The sequence below is a fragment of the Oncorhynchus tshawytscha genome, linkage group LG06, assembly GCF_018296145.1.
Source record: "Oncorhynchus tshawytscha isolate Ot180627B linkage group LG06, Otsh_v2.0, whole genome shotgun sequence".
Lineage (NCBI taxonomy): Eukaryota > Metazoa > Chordata > Actinopteri > Salmoniformes > Salmonidae > Oncorhynchus > Oncorhynchus tshawytscha.
The window spans coordinates 31,718,227-31,737,345 of record NC_056434.1 but is presented as its reverse complement, the minus strand read 5'-3'; the positions used below and the strand labels follow the sequence as shown (position 1 = coordinate 31,737,345).

Sequence of the window (19,119 nt, the reverse complement as noted above, 5' to 3'; positions counted from 1 at the left end):
ATTACCTGTCCTTCACAAGTCTACGGTGCCTGGGTAGAAGGGGAATTCTATTCTAAAACCATATTCAGACATTTTAGATGGGTGTAAAGATGTACTGCCATTCAACATGTACTACTGAAACATGTACAGTATACTGCTGAAGGATGATTGTTGATTTAGCTGTTCAGATATATTGCAATCTATTTGCAGCTTCTGTCAGACAAGAGCGAGTACCAGGAGGCAATGGAGATACTGAAGAAGGCCCTGAAACTGGAGCCGTCCACTAAGGTGAGATAGCCTATTTAAATGAGGTTCTCAACACCTCCACCTCTCCCTCGCATCTAGACTGCTAGTGAAATCCCCCCCCAGTGTAGAACTGCACACAATACTCAACAAGTTCTTAAACCATGTCTAGAGTATTGTGACTCACAGTTCACAATAAGTTTACAGAGTTATGTACTATTGCCCAATACTGCCAATATTGAAGTAATGCCAAAAATGAACAACCTTATGGCATGGGTTTATGTTGTATTTTACAGCACTTAGTGTTGGATTTGCACAATATAGTTCAGAAAAGCAAAGTCAGCCAAAGGTATTAGAGCCTAACGCTTTGCAGATATCATTGTGTGGTGTTACTTCCATAGCCCCAGTGAAGACCTGTTCTGTCTTGCTCCTAGTGCTGTCTGCTAAACTCTCTACTCAGCCACAAAGATTTAAAACCCTGATGTCACACATTGAGTGATAAAGCAAATCAACATTTTTATTAATTTAACATGTTTTATTACTTCAGTTAGATCCAACTCATTATGCTAAACAACTCCAATGCTACCAAAATACAAAGTGTGAATAACAACATATAGAAACGTTTGCCCTTGTGGGTAGACAGCATATTGTGTGTTTGTTAGTTTTTTTAACCCATGCTCTGAATGTGTTTTTCTGTGGCCTCAGCCCCACTTGGCCTGACCTACAGTGTGCACTGCTGTCATGGTGAGACAGTCTTGTCTAGACAAAACTAAAATATCTGCTGCTTTGGTAATTACACCCTTGTCTTGATGGAGAATAAAGTAATCTTTCCCTTTAGAGACCTGATTTAGGTGTGTGGGTAAGGCATTGAAAAACAGAAACATGATTCTGAATCAGAATTATATAGAAAAGCCATTTTGGGCTACAGGTTAGACCAATAACCAAGGGTTGGAACCAGTTCAGGGAACAGAACCGAAATCCAGAAAATACCAATTTTTCAAGGAACAGAAACAAAAGTGATCCATACCAGTATTTTAAAAGCATGGGAACCGGTTAATAATGGTATTTTATGTTCCAGGCAAATCTTTGCCAGTGTGTGTGTTCAGCCTACCTTCCTGTATTCCCAGTCATGTGAAATCCATAGAGTTGGGCCTATTGAATTTATTTCAATTAACTTGATTTCCTTATATGAACAGTAATGCAGTAAAATCTTTGAAAATATTGCATTTATATTTTTATTCAGGGTAGTTAGAGAAGAATAGATTAACTTTGTCAATGCTAGTTAAGGATAGATACTACAGGCCTATTTATCACGTTTCACATTGAATTTTTTAACTACAAAAAGGTAAGAGGTGTGTTGTTAGCTGGCTCAAAGGACATTCAAAGTTTCTCCATAGAAGCTGCTCCTACTATGTATAATTCTGTGGACCTAGCTATTAAAGCGTGCCAGATTGTATGTAGTCCTAAAACCCGGAAATAAATTAGCTCTGGTTCGTTCAGCCATCCCTATGGAAAGAATGAATGGGGAAAGAATAGGGTTTTGGAATAAACCCCGAAAATAAAGTTAACAGGCTTAGGAGATCTTTTACGTTTTGTTTTATGAGATAATAGCAATCAGTTAACATGTCCTTTATTAATTATGAAGCCTTTGTCATTTATGTTTTATTATTACATAAATTCTTCAAAATTCTCAAAAAGTGAGTAAACTGATGAAGATTATCTAGAACAAAACGTATAAGAAAAACGTACACGCTCCTAAGCGTGTGTTTACCACATACCTCATTTTCGGCGTTTATCCAAAAACGCCATTCATTTTCCCTATAGGCTTTGTGCAACAAACCATGGTAGGGTTGGTGCTGACAAAAATACGCCCTTACATTCAGATAATGCGTATCATAACAATTTGCCCAGCGCTTCAAGCCTACCCCTCAACCCTTTCTCGGGTAATAGCTAGAGGGGATCCGGCTTTATTTTGTATTTTATTTTGCATTTTAGCTAACCCCTAACCCGAAAAGTCCATTCTGACGTTCATTTGACAAAAACTGGATCCCTTCTAGCTAAAACCCCTCTCTCGCTCTCTACCCACCCGACAAATTTCAATCGCATTTTACGCCATAGGCTACACTTGTCTGTCCATCAAGCATGTTAACAACTAGTTTGCCTGCTCTATCCGCATTGATTGGTGAAGTAATTTAATGATCTAAATTAAGAAGAAAAAAACGGTTGATTTCACAGTTTAAAAAAGGAACAGAAATTAACGATATAGACGGTGCTTTTTAATTGTTTTCCGGTTCACAACTTTATTTGGCTGGTCGGAACAGTGGAATGGAACGGGGAAAAAAGTGATGGTTCTGTTCCGAATTAAACGATTGGGAAATAATTTCGGTTTCAACCCCTGCAAATAAGAGATCGTGTTCAGGTTACACATCCCCCCCATTAGGTTATCAAGAACCTATAAGGGTCAAAATGCAAAGAAATGCGAAACAAAGTAGGCTACAAAAAACAAGACAACTTTGGTTATGAGAGCTTAACAGGAAACTGGTTAATATGTGTTGTGTAATATTTGTTGAAAATACTTGTTATGCATGAAAGATAAACAAAATTTGATTATCAACGGGATCTGATTCAATTATAAAGTCCAACTATGGCTTGAGCCTGAAATTGTTGCATTTAATATGATCAATGCTTCCATCTACTGGACAACTTCTAAACTACAACCTCATACTCATTGACAATCCACTCCGCCCTCTTTACTGCTAAAATACTAAACCTAGACTACTTTATTGCTGACATAATAAATTGTATAAGACTTTGTATAAGGTTATTAGGATACGTTGTCACTTGTCCCTCCTACCAGAATGCCAAATCTAGGACCAAAAGGCTTCTTAACAGCTTCTATCCAAAAGCCACAAGACTGCTGAACAACTAAACGAATCAAATGGCCACCCGGAGTATTTACATTGACCCTCCTCGCTTTGTTTTTACACTACTTCTACTCGCTGTTTATTATCTATGCATAGTCACTTTGCAAATTACCTCGAATAACCTGTACATTAACCTGCACATTGACTCAGTACCGGTACCCCCTGTATATTATTATATTGTTATTGTTATGTACATTTCTTGTTACTTTTTGATTGGTTAGATGTTTTACTTTAGTTTATTTAGTAAATATTTTATGAACTCTTATTTCTTTCACGGTAAGGTCTACACCTTTTGTATTCGGCGCATGTGACAAATACAATTTGATTTGATCCCCAGGCCATCCATGTTGAGTTGTCCAAGCTAGTGAAAAGGCAATCAGGAGGCAAAGATACCCAGAAGTGGCAAGCCAAACCTGCCCAGCTCCTCGGAGACAATATTGCCCCATTTCTGACTCCTTCTAAAAAGAAGCCACCTGTAAGCCACAACATTCCCTGTGTGAAATGTTTTGGTTTAATTCAGTTCACGAGACAAAAAACATTTGACTGTTTGTTGACATTGCGTCACTTGGTGTTTCAGGGAATTTCATGGACGTTCCTGCTTGGTGCTCTGGTGGTGGCCTTGGGCAGTTTAGTGACGTCAGTGGTTCTCACTGCAAGAAACTGACATCCTCTACAAAGGAATTGTCATCTACACAAGTCCAGCTCATGAATACTAAACAGTTGTCTACTGTGAATAAAATAAAGATTGCACTGAACAATACAAAAACCTGTATCAATGTTCACTGACATGCTGTAGCAGCACTGACATTTGCACCCCAGATTGTGTTTGAATGTAACAGAGTAAACTAATGGCACTTTTATTTTTTTGAACAATGAACACAAAATAGCTTTGTGTTGTAATCGTTTAGTACAGTTATTAGCTGATAAATGTCACCAATTCCATAGAAAAATGCCCAAATTCCAAAACTCATTCTGGAATAGTCACATGGTCAATGTTCCTCAACAAAAGATTGAAGAGAGCAGTATTCTCGTGTTACAGCTTTTAAATGTATTGTATGGGGTTTCTGCAATAACAGGTTGCGTCCAAATGAATAATCTATGTCAATGGAAAATCTAATAAAAACAATTGTAGGCCTACTGTCCGTTGATACAGAAACAACATCAATAAAGCTGCATACTGTCATAGCTATGTTCCAGTCATTGTTTATGAAGGGGGGTGTACTGCCAATGAAGTATATACAGTGCATTCTGACTCCTTCCCTTTTTCTACATGTTGTTACATTACAGCTTAATCTAAAAATGGATTAAATAAAAAAATTGTCCTCACCAATTGACACACAATACCCCATAATGACAATGCAAAAAGTTTTTTACACATTTTTTGCCAATTTATTTAAAAAAATTAACAGAAATACCTTATTTACATAAGTATTCAGACCTTTTACTATCAGGCTCGAAATTGAGCTCAGGTGCATCCATTTCCATTGATCATCCTTGAGATGTTTCTACAACTTGATTGGAGTCCACATGTGGTAAATTCAATTGATTGCACATGATTTGGAAAGGCACACACCTGTCTATATAAGGTCCCACCGTCGACTGTGCATGTCAGAGCAAAAACCAAGCCATGAGGTTGGAATTGTTCGTAGAGCTCCGGGACAGGATTGTGTCGAGCCACAGCTCTGGGGAAGGGTACAAAAAAAAAAACACAGTGGCCTCCATCATTCTTAAATGGAAGAAGTTTTGAACCACCAAGAATCTTTCTAGAGCTGGCTGCCCGACCAAACAGTGGTGAAGGGCCTTGGTCAGGGAGGTGACCAAGAACCCGATGGTCACTATGACAGAGCTCCAGAGTTATTGGAGCTCTGTCATAGATCCTGTATTGAGATCAAATGTTTTATCGATGAGAAAATCCATCTCCTTCCATCTTCTCCCACTGCCGGCCACTTTGGCTTCCTCTCACTACCATATTTGGTAGTGAGTGGAAACGCCAAGCAGATGGATGCTTCACATTTATACATCTGGTGAAATATCTGTCTGTAGCTTTACCGTTGGAGGAGTACCAAAATGACTGTGCGACCCCTGTCAGTCATCCAGGGTTTATACAAAAATTGAATAATGTCCACTAAATTTTCATGAAGTCTAATATTAATAAATATCTTTGGGAGGAACAATTTAAAAAAAAAATTGTATCTAAAATCTTAATTAAGAAAAATCACATTCCAGTTGCAAATAGCCTTTAATATCTATCATAACGTATTTGTTGTTAGTTACTAAAAATGTATTGAATCACTGAGAAATACAAGTTTTCAAACATAATTTGAAGCTATACAGTTATTTTACAGTCGAGTGGCCTGCCAACCACCATAACATAATCTCTTTGGTTATTTTTTGTTAAAGAATCTAGTATATTTATGATATTTCATAATCTTCAAAAGCCACTGGGGAATTCAAATCATTGATACAATTTTGCATTTTTAGGTTTTATAGTACTTTTATTGATTATCACGGTATGAGTCATAATAACCATAACACCTAGTGGTCAAACACGGAAATTGTTATTTTCCACCATAAATTCTTCCCATAGGGGATTTTAGAAACACTTAAAATAAGGTCTGTGTTTGAAGGTGTAGGCTTACCCTGGCGTGATGTTTTGATAATCGTGTAAATCTCTCTAGGACAAGGTGACTTTAATCAATATATTCGCCTGCATTTACCCTCCAAAAATGAAATGCTAATTAGCTGCTAATATGGCTGTCATAAACAACTACAAATGCCATGATGATCTGGATGAGACTGCCGAATCGAGTCAAAAGTAAGAATATCTGGATTAATTATTTTTATTTCACCTTTTTTTTATTATCTAATGTTAGCTCAATTTCGTAATGAATACATTGGCGACATTTCTTTAATGGACAATTCTGTGAACTGTCTTGTGCAAGTTTTAAATTGACAATACCTGCTAGCAAAGTTAGCAGCTAGTTGACGTGATGTCTATTTTCATGCTAATTAGCATTTTCGAATCTGAGAGTAGAGTTGAATATGTTGATTAAAGTCATCTTGTCTAAGGTATATTTACATTGTTATGAAAACAAATGGTGGGGAAAAGATTGGAACCATTTCCCCACTGTGGGGCTCTATTGCCGCGTCAAAACAACTGGTAACTCAGAAATTTCCGACCTCAGCGTGTTCAAAACAACTGGGAACTCGGAAAAAACGAGCTTCAACTGGAAAAAATATATTTGAACGGTCTTCCAATTCGGGAACTCGGGCCTCTTTCTAGAGCTCCTACTTTCTGACCTGAAGATCACTGACGTCATCATTTGTTCCTGTATTTTCCGAGTTCCCAGTTGTTTTGAATGCGGCATAAAAGTACTGATATTATGCAGACGTCAACTACAAGAATACCGCTACTCTCGCGATGTCTCGTATTATAAGGCGTTCAGTCGCAGTAACGTAAATCGAATATTGTCGGTGCACAGCTGGCAGGCTTGGCAGCCTTCTCCACACCGTTTACCTAGAAACAACAACATGACAAGTGAGTATATTGCTATATTTTATTTACTAGCTACTAAGCTAAAGTTGTGTTCGTTGGTAGCTTAGCTAGCTACGTATCGCGCTTTGCTGTTTTAAATAAATAAAATCAGAGACAATCAATGCTAGGTAGCTAACGTTAGCGATCTGTTTGAACTGGATAAGTGAAAAAAACAAGTTAATATAGCTAACTAGAAAGTATAGTATAACATGGTTTTCTGTTACCATATACATTTGTTTTAGTGCCATGAAATGTATAATTTTTCATTATTAACTGGTAAGAAGGATCTGATTTGTAGTTAACGTAACGTTAGCTAGTTAGCGAGCTAACGTTAACTGTCTAGGCCCGTGAAGTGCCACGCACAATAACAAACCAGGCTAAGCAGTTGCCTAGCCTTATGCGTACGTACATTTATCGATTAAACAGTTATTTTCGTCTTATCCATTCGTTAACTGTTATCTAGCCAGTTACGTTACCAAACGAGCAATACAGGGCTGTAGATGGCCACTAGCTAATGATGCTTGGTTTTAATTTATTCTATAAAATGTAAGACATAAGCAATGACTCTGCAACTGTACTCTCCTCACCTGGGTCTTTCAAATCGATTTCTTTGCAGGGGGGAATCAGCGTGACCTTGCTCGTGCTAGAAATGCCAAAAAACAAGGGAATGACAAGGGAAAGAAGGCTGATGATGGCATGTCTGCAGCTGCGAGGAAGCTGAGGTAAGTCACTAATATTGGCTACCAGGACACGTTTTTAACATGCATTTCGTTTTTATTTAACTGTTTTTATTTGGTTTAACAATTTGTTTTGTCTGTCTTCTTTAGGGATGCAGAGATAATGCAACAGAAGCAGAAAAAAGCCAATGACCCTAAGCCGGCCGACGAGAAAGCCAAATAGCAGGATACAGAGCCCAATCACAACTATTCTCAGATACCCAGATGTTACCCATTATTGAAAGATGACCAGGTCTTGCTTTTGTCCCATAATCTGGGGTTTAGAACCCATTTGTAATATTTTGTGGTGGTGGTACAGTATAGTTTGGGAAATGAATAAGGACTAATGCGTATGCCTATTCCAATACACAGGTCGAATGTTAATCAGTATTTACAATGTAAAGAGCAGGAATTTCAAACTCCACTACTTGGAATTACAAAAAAAGCTTGTATTTTTGTATTTCCTCATCTAGATTGTTACACAACTAGTGGTTTATGGTTTCTATACCATGTTTATTGCTTTTATATTGAGGATGAACATATGCAGTGCTGTAAGATTAAACTAATGAAAGATTCAATCTGGGGTATTTTAATCTAACAAATTATACCACACACCTCTGTACAGAAAGTTTATTCAATTAAAACAAATAAAATCAGCTGACAAATACTGAAAGCACCCCATTGTAAAATGTACTTGTTTCTAACCACATCATAAGCATTGTAGTTTCAACTGAGCCTTTCTGAATACAGTAAATTCCTGAAGTGTACAAATACATGCAAACTATTTAGGAGCCGTACACGTCCCATTCAAATACATTCATTAAACATCTCTGGAGATCTACATGCTCCAGGTCAGTTATGTGCCATTACTTTGATTAAATTTAAAATATGAATTAGACATATCTACAGTAATCTCAGGAGATTTGTTACACAAAACAGCTCTGCATGACAAGTTCTCAATGACAAAAGCTGTGGTGTTAATTGTCTCCATCCTCCCAAGTCTCCAGTTAGATGCATTCCATAGGGTGAAGTGATGGGCCTCCATGGTTATACTCTGCAGCAGTTGGTCAGAGCTTTCTTTGAACTGCTTAAACTCAACTTCACCTGTGACTCTGATTGCCGTCTCAGTTTCACATTTTTCTTAACTTCTCTGTGTTAGGAAAAAATGGTAAGAGCTCAGTTATAGTTTAGGTATTCATGGTAGGGATTGGATGGGAAGATTCTTACCTTGCCAGATGAAGTACTGCCTCCACTATATTAGTTCCCTCTTTAGCACTAGTTTCACAGAACAGGGCATTGTATGTCTGAAACACATGTAATATTGTGATTTAATATTTATTTGATGGACCCATGAACAGCTGTTATTGACTGGTAAAGGAGATTGTACCCTTGCCAGCCTTTCCCCATCAACAGTGCTGACACAGCTTCCCTCTGGTCGATCTTCCCGCAGGTCCACTTTATTCCCAATCACACACATTGGGAGTTGCTCATCTGTGGATTCCTGGGATAACAAGGGCACTTTGTTTTTCACTAAGTTCCTGATTTATGTGTAATCATAACAGAAAAATACATTATGGTCTCAAACTGAAATATAAACAATCATTATTTTGGCATCCCATTCCAAGTTTTTATTATCTCAAGGACCATAAAACCCATCCACTGTGATTGTTACCTGAATCTGGTCCATCCACTCTCTGACATTAAGGAAGCTGCTTTCAGAAGTGACATCATACAGCAGTAAGACTCCATGGGCTTTACGGAAATAAGACCTGGCAATACTGCGGAACCTACAGTAATAGGGAAATCCCATTTAGTTTTTGATATTACGTGATCATTTGGAATCTTCAAGCACTTCAGATTAACAGCCACATCACCAAAGACGCATTATGAAACAACTTTGATAAGGCTTTTAGTATGTCAATGTACAGAAACATACCTCTCTTGTCCAGCAGTATCCCATATCTGGAGGTTTGTTTTTTCTCCATCCACCAACATCTTCTTGATTTGGAAATCAACTCCTAAGAACAACATTGTAATGGAAACAGCAATGCACTTTCTGCATTTATTCTACCACTACTAAAAACTTACTGTACATGTACTTACCCAATGTCGTCTGAATATCTCCCCTGAACTCATTGAGACTCAACCGCAATAGAAAGCTGGACTTCCCTGATCCTGCATCTCCCGCCAAAACTAACCGGTACATGGGACCAGGGCACTCAGGGCCACCAGTGTCAACAAGGTCTGCTTCTGTTTGCTGAGGACCAAGTAGCATTACTTAGGTTATGGAAACTAAAACAGATACCATATTTTTATTTTACTTCACCAGGTAGGCCAGTTGAGAACAAGTTCTCATTTACAACTGTGACCTGGCGAAGATAAAGCAAAGCGATACAAACAACAGTTACACATGGGATAAACAAACATACAGTCAATAACACAATAGAAAAATCTATATACAGTGTGTGCAAATGTAGTACGATTAGGGAGGTAAGGCAATAAATAGGCTATAGTGGCCAAATAATTACAATTTCGCATTGACACTGGAGTGATGTGTGCAGAAGATGAATGTGCAAGTAGAGATACTGGGGTGCAAAGGAGCAAAACAAATAATATGGGGATGAGGTAGTTGGGTGGGCTATTTACAGATGGGCTGTGTATAGGTGCAATGATCGGTAAGCTGCTCTGACAGCTGATGCTTAAAGTTAGTGAGGGAGATATAAGACTCCAGCTTCAGGGATTTTTGCAATTCGTTCCAGTCACTGGCAGCAGAGAACTGGAAGGAAAGGCGGCCAAAGGAGAAGTTGCCTTTGGGGATGACCAGTGAAATATACCTGCTGGAGCGCGTGCTACTGATGGGTGCTGCTATGGTGACCAGTGAGCTGAGAAGGTGGGGCTTTACCTACTAGCAAAGACTTAGAGATGACCTGGAGCCAGTGGGTTTGGCAACGAATATGAAGCGAGGGCCAGCCAATGAGAGCATACAGGTCGCAGTGGTGGGTGGTACATGGGGCTTTGGTGCCAAAACGGATGGCACTGTGATAGACTACATCCAATTTGCTGAGTAGTGTTAGAGGCTATTTTGTAAATGACATCGCCGAAGTCAAGGATCGGTAGGATAGTCTGTTTTACGAGGGTATGTTTGGCAGCATGAGTGAAAGAAGCTTTGTTCCGAAATAGGAAGCCGATTCTAGATTTAATTTTGGATTGGAGATGCTTAATGTGAGTCTGGAAGCAGAGTTTACAGTCTAACCAGACACCTAGGTATTTGTAGTTGTCCACATATTCTAAGTCAGAACCGTCCAGAGTAGTGATGGTGGGCGGGCAGGGGCAGCAATCAGTTGAAGAGCATGCATTTAGTTTTACTTGCATTTAAGAGTAGTTGGAGGCCACGGAAGGAGTGTTGTATGGCATAGACGCTCGTCTGGAGGTTAGTTAACACAGTGTCCAAAGAAGGGCCAGAAGTATACAGAATGGTGTCATCTGTGTAGAAGTGGATCAGAGAATCACCAGCAGCAAGAGCGACATTGATGTATGTATACAGAGAAAAGAGTCGGCCTGAGAATTGAACCCTGTGGCACCCCCATACGAGACTGCCAGAGGTCCAGACAAAAGGCCCTCCGATTTGACACATTGAACTCTATCTGAGAAGTAGTTGGTAAACCAGGCGAGGCAGTCATTTGAGTAACCAAGGCTGTTGAGTCTGCCGATAAGAATGCAGTGATTGACAGAGTTGAAAGCCTTGGCCAGGTCAATGAAGACGGCTGCACAGTATTCTTTTATCGATGGCAGTTATATCATTTAGGACCTTGAGCGTGGCTGAAGTGCACCCATGACCAGCTCGGAAACCAGAATGCATAGCGGAGAAGGTACGGTGGGATTCGAAATGATCAGTGATCTGTTTGTTAACTTGGCTTTTGAAGATTTTAGAAAAGGCAGGGCAGGATGGATATAGGTCTATAACAGTTTGGGTCTAATGTGCCTCCCCCTTTGAAGAGGGGGATGACCGCAGCAGCTTTCCAATCTTTAGGGATCTCAGACGATACGAAAGAGAGGTTGAACAGGCTAGTAATAGGGGTTGCAACAATTGCGGCAGATCATTTTAGAAAGATAGGGTCCAGATTGTCTAGCCCAGCTGATTTGTTGGGGTCCAGATTTTGCAGCTCTTTCAGAACATTAGCTATCTGGATTTGGGTGAAGGAGAAGTGGGGGAGGCTTGTGCAAGTTGTTGTGGGGGGTGCATTGCTGTTGACCGGGGTAGGGGCAGCCGTAGAAAAATGCTTATTGAAATTCTCGATTATCGTAGATTTATCAGTGGTGACAGTGTTCCCTAGCCTCAGTGCAGTTGGCAGCTAGAAGGAGGTGCTCTTATTCTCCGTGGACTTTACAGTGTCCCAGAAATTTTTGGAGTTTGTGCTACAGGATGCAAATTTCTGTTTGAAAAAGCTTGCCTTTGCTTTCCTAACTGCCTGTGTATATTGGTTCCTAACTTCCCTGAAAAGTTGCATATTCGATGCTAATGCCGTACGCCACAGGATGATTTGTGCTGATCAAGGGCAGTCAAGTCTGGAGTGAATCAGCATATACCAATTCCACATAAGCCTCCCTACACAATGTCTTACTGTGCTTCAAAACTGAGCATCTCAGCTCAAAGCCTTACCTTCATTGGGAAAGCAGACAAGCGTCTCCGGATGGATGACGCAATGGAACTAGCTTTGCTGGGAGCTACAGACAGTATTGCCTGACTTGCTTCCAATTTCACATCTGATATCTGGTGCAGAAATAGGTACATTCAAGTATTAGAATGTGAAACGTACTAATAAAATAGTTGGTCAACCCTTGTAGTTACCCTTACCTCAATGTCTGAGGGCACATATGAATAACTGTGGTGTACTGTTTCTGTAGAGTCATCACTGTCAGACTCGCTGCCTGAGCTTTCAGTAGTGTCCATAGGCAGGGACACACCACTGTCCGGGTATGTATCAGCCCAGCTGGCTACATGGGAGTTGGTCGTTTTACTGGATCCTACAGTTGTGTGCGCTCCCTCTGAACTGGACTCAACATAGGGATGAAAAAATGTAAACATTTGTTAAGTGGTCAATTAATAGGTCCAGATTTCTTGGATAAGAATATAGTGTGTGTACTTTATAAGCGTGCTTTGTCGAACTGGCTTCATTCTTCGAGCTGGGATTTCATTGTTGGGGGATAGCTGTGGGGAGGAAGATTTGTAACACTAATGCCTTATAAATGTTGTATACATGTAAATATAAAGGGGTAATGTGAGTCTTCTTTATCTTGAGTGAAAACAACCAAACTTACCCTCCGTTTACTTGATGCCACATCGTTGACTAAGGCAGAGCGCAAGCCATCATTGCTGTCATACAGCTTTTTGTTCATGGCCCTAATAGGACGGAGTCAATGTAGAGAACATTTCAGATGCTTAACTAATCTTTTAGCCTGCCACCTTTAGAGTCGAGTCAGCGTTCATTACAATGAGCATATGGTGTGCACTGCACGGATGTGCATGCATGACTCAAAGCTATGCTTGACTACGATACAACAAAAACAATCATGAAAGGACATACTGTACTAATGAACAATCAATCGGGTCAGACAGACTTACTGGAGAATTTCAATGTGACTGGAGTAAGACTGGTATTCAATAACCATCTTTTTCAGTTCATCACTTTCTCTGTGAAAATAGACAAATACAACATTTCATATCAACTAGTCTGTATTTACTGAGTTGAACTTGATCCATTGGACCTGAACGTGAAGTCAGTGATCTCACCTCTCATGCTGAAGTTTCTGGTCTGCATACATGTTCTTCAGCTTGTCCATCTCTACCTGCAGAATGGAGATGTTTGTCTGCGCTTTGAAGAGAGAAGTCCGTAACTGCTCCTTTTCCTGAGGATACATAATGTAATATGTACAACATTACTGGAAAGTGCACAGGAAATAACGTTCAGGGCATTCGGAAAGTTTGCAGACCCCTTCCCTTTTCCACATTGTTGATATGTTACAGCCTTATTTTAAAATGGATTAAATAATAAAATACACACAATAGCCAATGACAAAACAGATGAAGAAATTTTGGCAAATATAAAAAATAAACTTATTTACATAAGTATTCAAACCCTTTGCTATGAGACTTGAAATTGAGCTCAGGTGCATCCTGTTTCCATTGATCATCCTTGAGATGTTTCGACAACTTGATTGGTGTCCACTTTTGGTAAATTCAATTGATTGGACATGATTTTGAAAAGGCATACACCTGTCTATATAAGGTCCCACAGTTGACAATGCGTGTCAGAGCAAAAACCAGGCTATTCGGAAAGTTCATTCAACCTTAGAGCTCCAAGACAGGATTGTGTCGAGGCACAGATCTGGGGAAAGGTACCAAAAAAGTTACGCAGCATTGAAGGTCCCCAAGAACACAGTGGCTTCCATCATTCTTAAATTGAAGACGTTTGGAACCACCGAGCCTCTGCCTAGAGCTGGCCTCTGGTCAAACTGAGCAATCGGGGGAGAAGGACCTTGGTCAGGAAGGTGACCAACAACCTGATGGTCACTCTGACTGAGCTCCAGAGTTCCTCTGTAGAGATGGGAGAACCTTCCAGAAGGACAACCATCTCTGCAGCCTTCCACCAATCAGGCCTTTATAGTAGAGTAGCCAGATGGAAGCCATTCCTCAGTAAAAGCCACATGTCAGCCCCCTTGGAGTTTGCCAAAAGTTACCTAAAGGACTCTCAGACCATGAGAAACAAGATACTCTGGTCTGATGAAACCAAGATTGAACTCTTTGGCCTGAATGCCAAGCGTCACGTCTGGAGAAAACCTGGCACTATCCCTATGGTGAAGCATGGTGGTCGCAGCATCATGCTCTGGGGATATTTTTCAGTGGCAGGGACTGGGAGACTAGTCAGGATCGAGGAAAATTGAACAGAGCAAAGTAGATAACCTTGATGAAAACCTGCTCTAGAGCACATAGGACCTCAGACTGGGGCGAAAGTTCACCTTCCAACAGGACAATGACCCTAAGCACACAGCCAAGAAAACGCAGGAGTGGCTTTGGGACAAGTCTCTGAATGTCCTTGAGTGGCCCAGCCAAAGCCCGGACTTGAACCTGATCGAACATCTCTGGAGGGCTGAACATAGCTGTGCAGTGATGCTCTCTATCCAACCAGACAGAGCTTGAGAAGATACAGGTGTGCCAAGCTTGTAGCATCATACCCAAGAAGACTAGGCTGTAATCGCTGCCAAAGGCTCTTCAACAAAGTACTGAGTAAGGCTTATTTCAAAATAAGGCTGTAACGTAGCAACATTTAGAAAAAGTTAAGGGGTCTGAATACTTTCCGAATGGGACTCAAGATACAGTTGTCTAACTGATCCAACGTACCTGAGTCAGTTCACTTATTTGGTTCTGTAGTTTGTCAACATCCTGCCTGGAACTGTTGAGTTCAGATTCCCCTTGGGACTACAATGAAAAGGTTTCCATTAAGATTAAGCATCAATTGAAATCATATTCACAATTAAGACTGCCTGAATCTAGCTAAATAAAGTACTGCAAACATAAGCGTGGCAATCCTAGGGAAAGATTAAATAACCTTTCAACACCAACAATAATAGGGCAATAGATGAAATATGTCACAAAACCTGTTTAAAATAGATGACACCTACCTTTAACAACCTGTCCATAACAGTATGCAGGTCTGCCACCTCATTCTCATGCCTTCTCTGGAGTGCCGCCATGACTCCCTCCATTCTCTTATGCTCCTACAGACAAGAAACCCAAGGAGAGACAACTTTGCTCATTGGCTCTGAACTAAAAGAGGGGCTTTCACAAAACTGTAGAAAGGGGCCTTTGTGAGAGTTTGAGCTAACTGCTCTCCCTTCTCTAAAAGGTACTTCCCCTACCACAAATATGCGGATAAACACCTGTGCCGAGGCCCCTCTTGAAATTAAACAGTTTAATCTTAATTTCCAACAAACTATTTGCCCAAGTCTATTATATTAAACTTTTTCTCACCATTAAAAAATAAATAAATTATAAACATTTTCTAAGGTATGTTTTCAATGACACCAATGCCTTTTTAATGACTTAGCTGTTGTTTTTAGTTCTTAAATACTTGATGAGAGTGAATTACATGTTTTATTTCTAGCACAATGTGTAGAATATACTGTAGTAACTAAGTCCTCATAATACATCACTTACCTCTTCTCTCACCCTGACCTCTACACAGGCAAGCTGCTGCTGCATGTCCTCCTCCAGCTCTGTCAACTGACTGGTGTTCAGCTCCTCTGTTCTGTCGGCACACAGAGGTACATACCATTTACATGTCTGCCCTGGTTGTTCATCAAATGGAAAACAACTGCCCAAACACTAGTCCAGCGAAAGTGATGAGTCAGAATATAAGGTGAAGGTGAGGCACGGTTTGCAAGCAATAACACATCTTCAAACACAGCAGCAACACAGCACACAGAACTACACCTTTTGGTTTTCATCTAGTGGTGAACTTTGAGCGGGCGGGACACTATTCAGTTAAATGTGTTTTATCATAATAAAGTGACAGCACTTGGTCCAGCCAGTCAAGAGACTCATGAGGGCCCCTAGGAGGCAAATACCACAGGTGCACAAGACTGAGATTTGCAGTGTGAGATTGAATTAATCAAAATACAGCACGTCTCACCACTTATTAGCAAACATTCTTACAGGCACATTCATTTGCATAAGGGTTAAGATTAGGCCTAAATGGAAATATAAAAAAGGGACAACTAGGTTTACAAGTGGAAAATGGGGAGAACAAGACTAGCAACTCATTTAAGAGTACTTCCTTGGGTGAGAAATGTCATCCCTATCAAGAAATGCAGCCTCCGAACCATGAAAGCAACTCCACCCCATCTACAGTGGCAAGAAAAAGTATGTGAACCCTTTGGAAATAACTTGTTGACCCTCCTTTAGCAGCAATAACCTCAACCAAATGTTTCTGTAAGTTGCAGATCAGACCTGCACAACATTCAGGAGGAGTTTGGACCATTCCTCTTTTCAAAACTGTTTCAGTTCAGCAATATTCATGGTATGTCTGGTATGAACTGCTCTCTTGAGGTCATGCCACAGCATCTCAAATCGGGTTGTCAGGACTCTGACTGGGCCACTCCAGAAGGTGTATTTTCTTCTGTTGAAGCCATTCTGTTGTTGATTTACTTCTGTGTTTTGGATCGTTGTCCTGTTGCATCACCCAACTTCTGTTGAGCTTCAATTGGCGGACAGATAGCCTAACATAACATAATCCTGCAAAATGTCTTGATAAACTTCGGAATTTATTTTTCCGTCGATGATAGCAAGCTGTCCAGGCCCTGAGGCAGCGAAGCTGCCCCAAACCATGGTGCTCCCTCCACCATGCTTCACAGTTGGGATGAGGTTGAGGTGGTGTGCCTTTTTTTCTCTACACATAGTGTTGTGTGTTCCTTCCAAACAACTCAACTGTAGTTTCATCTGTCCACAGAATATTTTGCCAGTAGCGCTGTGGAACATCCAGGTGCACTTTTGCAAACTTCAGACATGCAGCAATGTTTTTTTTTGTACAGCAGTGGCTTCTTCCGTGGTGTCCTCCCATGAACACCATTCTTGTTTAGTGTTTTACGTATCGTAGACCCGTCAACAGAGATGTTAGCATGTTCCAGAGATTTCTGTAAGTCTTTAGCTGACACTAGGATTCTTCTTAACCTCATTGAGCATTCTGCGCTGTGCTCTTGCAGTCATCTTTGCAGGACAGCCACTCCTAGGGAGAGTAGCTACAGTGCTGAACTTTCTCCATTTATAGACAATTGATGATCATCAAGGCTTTTAGAGAAACTTTTGTAACCCTTTCCAGCTTTATGCAAGTCAACACTTCTTAATCTTAGGTCTTCTGAGATCTCATTTGTTCGAGGCATGGTTCACATCAGGCAATGCTTCTTGTGAATAGCAAACTCAAATTTTGAGAGTGTTTTTTATAGGGCAAGGCTGGACTCCAGGTTAGCTGACTCCTGACAGCTTATGGAGAAGTCATTAGCCTAGGGGTTCACATACTTTTCACAACCTACACTGTGAATGTTTAAATGATGTATTCAATATAGACAAGAAAAATACAATAATTTGTGTGCTATTAGTTTAAGCACACTATGTGTTTATATTGTTGTGACTTAGATGAAGATCAGATCAAATTTGACGACCAATTTATGCAGAAATCCAGGTAATTCCAAAGTGTTCACAACATGCAATTGTGTCTGATTATAATAACCTTACTGTGGGAAGCATACTGGCGCAACCAATACTCAAATTTTGTAAATGTTAACTGATTAATAGCGCAAGCCTGATCTTGATTGAAACATTGTTGCATGGATATCCCACAACATAAACACTACATTGTGTTTTTGGTAACACAAACAGGCAAATGACAAAGTTAACTGATATATAAATTTGTTCCATTCGTGAAGAGAACATAATTCAGACAATATAGTTTGGTAGATTGTTTCTCAATATATTGTTTTCCTCTTATTGAGGAATCTGAGCCAAGAGATGCTGCTATGACACAATCCCTACCTTCTCAAACTGGTTTCCAGCTGCTCACTCTCAAGCCTGTGGTCCTTGCTTTCACTGACAAGAGCATCGACAAGTCCCTCATATTGTTGCAACAACAAAGGTTCCGCGATGTACATGGCTTGGTGAAGTTCAGCCAACTGATCCCGCAGTCTGAAAGATGAAAGATTATGGATAACCATCATTTCTACATTTGACAGTTATAAAAACAGAGGGATGAACGCAGAACGAACATCTACATATTACACCCACAGGCTACTGTAAGAGCTGTAATAGCAGGTGCAACTTTCTGTCAAACAATTGACACCAACCACCAGATTTACCTTCCTGAGAGGAGACCGGTTGCATCGTCCATCCTGCTCTGGAACTCTTCCCAGGGACTCCCTTGACTTTGAGGAGACGCTCCAAAAGAGGCCAAATCCAATGTTTCTGAAACCTCTTGAAACCGTGATGAAAAATTGCTGTAATTAATACATCCATCTTCACTAGCGCCGAATTTGTTGAATAAAGTTTTGATTTCGTCTTCAGGTACATTCAGCTCTCGACAAACAACTGTAAAGTCTTCGTATTCAATCACACCAGATTTATTAATGTCACACGCTGAAAACAGTCTCTGGAGGCTGGGTTTGTCCATGACTTCGTATTTCGAGATTAAAAGTTACATGAAGTCCGCCTTGGGAAGTAAACCCTTGTGTAAAATAAAAAAGATAGGCTAGCAACAGGTGCAATACGTGACCATTTGATCCCCACCTTTATTTGTGTAACCTTATCCCGCACCAGTGATCAGAATTTTAGCCCGTCAGTATGAAGTGATGAAGGCAGTAATACTTTTCCCACGCGAATGATAACTATATTCACCGGGAGACTTGCTGTACAATCAAAAAGCCACTGATTGGCTTAGCCTGCCTGAAATGGGCGTGACAGCGCTGGGGCCAAGACATCAGACTGAGAATGTGCGTCACCTGTACTTGGCTATTTTTTTTTTTTTTACTGTTGTTAAAAATGTCAGTGTTTGTACACGTTGTCATGCAACTCACATACTTTATTTTATATTTTTTATTGAGTGGATGTAGGTATCACAAATAAAGTTTAAACAAAATACACAATTTACATGTATAAAACACGCATATAAAATATTTA

General features: G+C 40.2%; 2 protein-coding genes across 8 annotated transcripts in view; one reads left to right on the top strand and one right to left on the bottom strand.

The window, feature by feature from the left end:
- The window catches only part of fkbp16 (FKBP prolyl isomerase 16), a 53,681-nt gene extending 49,312 nt beyond the window's left edge, over positions 1–4,369 (top strand). For 4 of the 7 annotated variants that reach the window (XM_024413535.2, XM_024413537.2, XM_024413536.2 and 1 more), the window contains 3 exons: positions 190–267; positions 3,484–3,621; positions 3,724–4,368. In XM_024413535.2, the coding sequence (XP_024269303.1) occupies positions 190–267; positions 3,484–3,621; positions 3,724–3,810 (303 nt within the window). In that variant the 3' untranslated portion in view covers positions 3,811–4,368. Of the gene's footprint in view, positions 1–189; positions 268–3,483; positions 3,622–3,723 lie in introns of all 7 variants that reach the window. The other 3 variants (XM_024413540.2, XM_024413533.2, XM_024413539.2) reach the window with 2 other exon arrangements.
- Positions 4,370–8,013: 3,644 nt separating this feature from the next.
- Positions 8,014–18,839, bottom strand: LOC112245426 (ras and EF-hand domain-containing protein). Its single transcript, XM_024413525.2, has 17 exons — positions 18,303–18,839; positions 17,983–18,132; positions 15,613–15,703; positions 15,078–15,173; positions 14,797–14,874; positions 13,189–13,304; positions 13,021–13,089; positions 12,717–12,798; positions 12,542–12,606; positions 12,253–12,448; positions 12,058–12,168; positions 9,501–9,654; positions 9,334–9,415; positions 9,070–9,184; positions 8,785–8,898; positions 8,625–8,701; positions 8,014–8,547 (listed from the first exon to the last, which is right to left on the bottom strand). Exons 1-17 carry the CDS (start codon positions 18,611–18,613, stop codon positions 8,445–8,447), a joined length of 2,010 nt encoding a protein of 669 aa, XP_024269293.1. The 5' UTR covers positions 18,614–18,839; the 3' UTR covers positions 8,014–8,444.
- Between the last annotated feature and the right edge of the window lie 280 nt (positions 18,840–19,119).

Excerpts from the sequence above, each read along its gene's own strand:
- LOC112245426 (XM_024413525.2), bottom strand. The coding sequence starts at position 18,613 with ATGGACAAACCCAGCCTCCAGAGACTGTTTTCAGCGTGTGACATTAAT. Across the intron at positions 13,090-13,188 it reads CAGAAACTTCAGCATGAGAG|AGAAAGTGATGAACTGAAAA; the intron begins GTGAGATCACTG and ends CTATTTTCACAG. Across the intron at positions 8,702-8,784 it reads ATGGGGAAAGGCTGGCAAGG|ACATACAATGCCCTGTTCTG; the intron begins GTACAATCTCCT and ends CATGTGTTTCAG.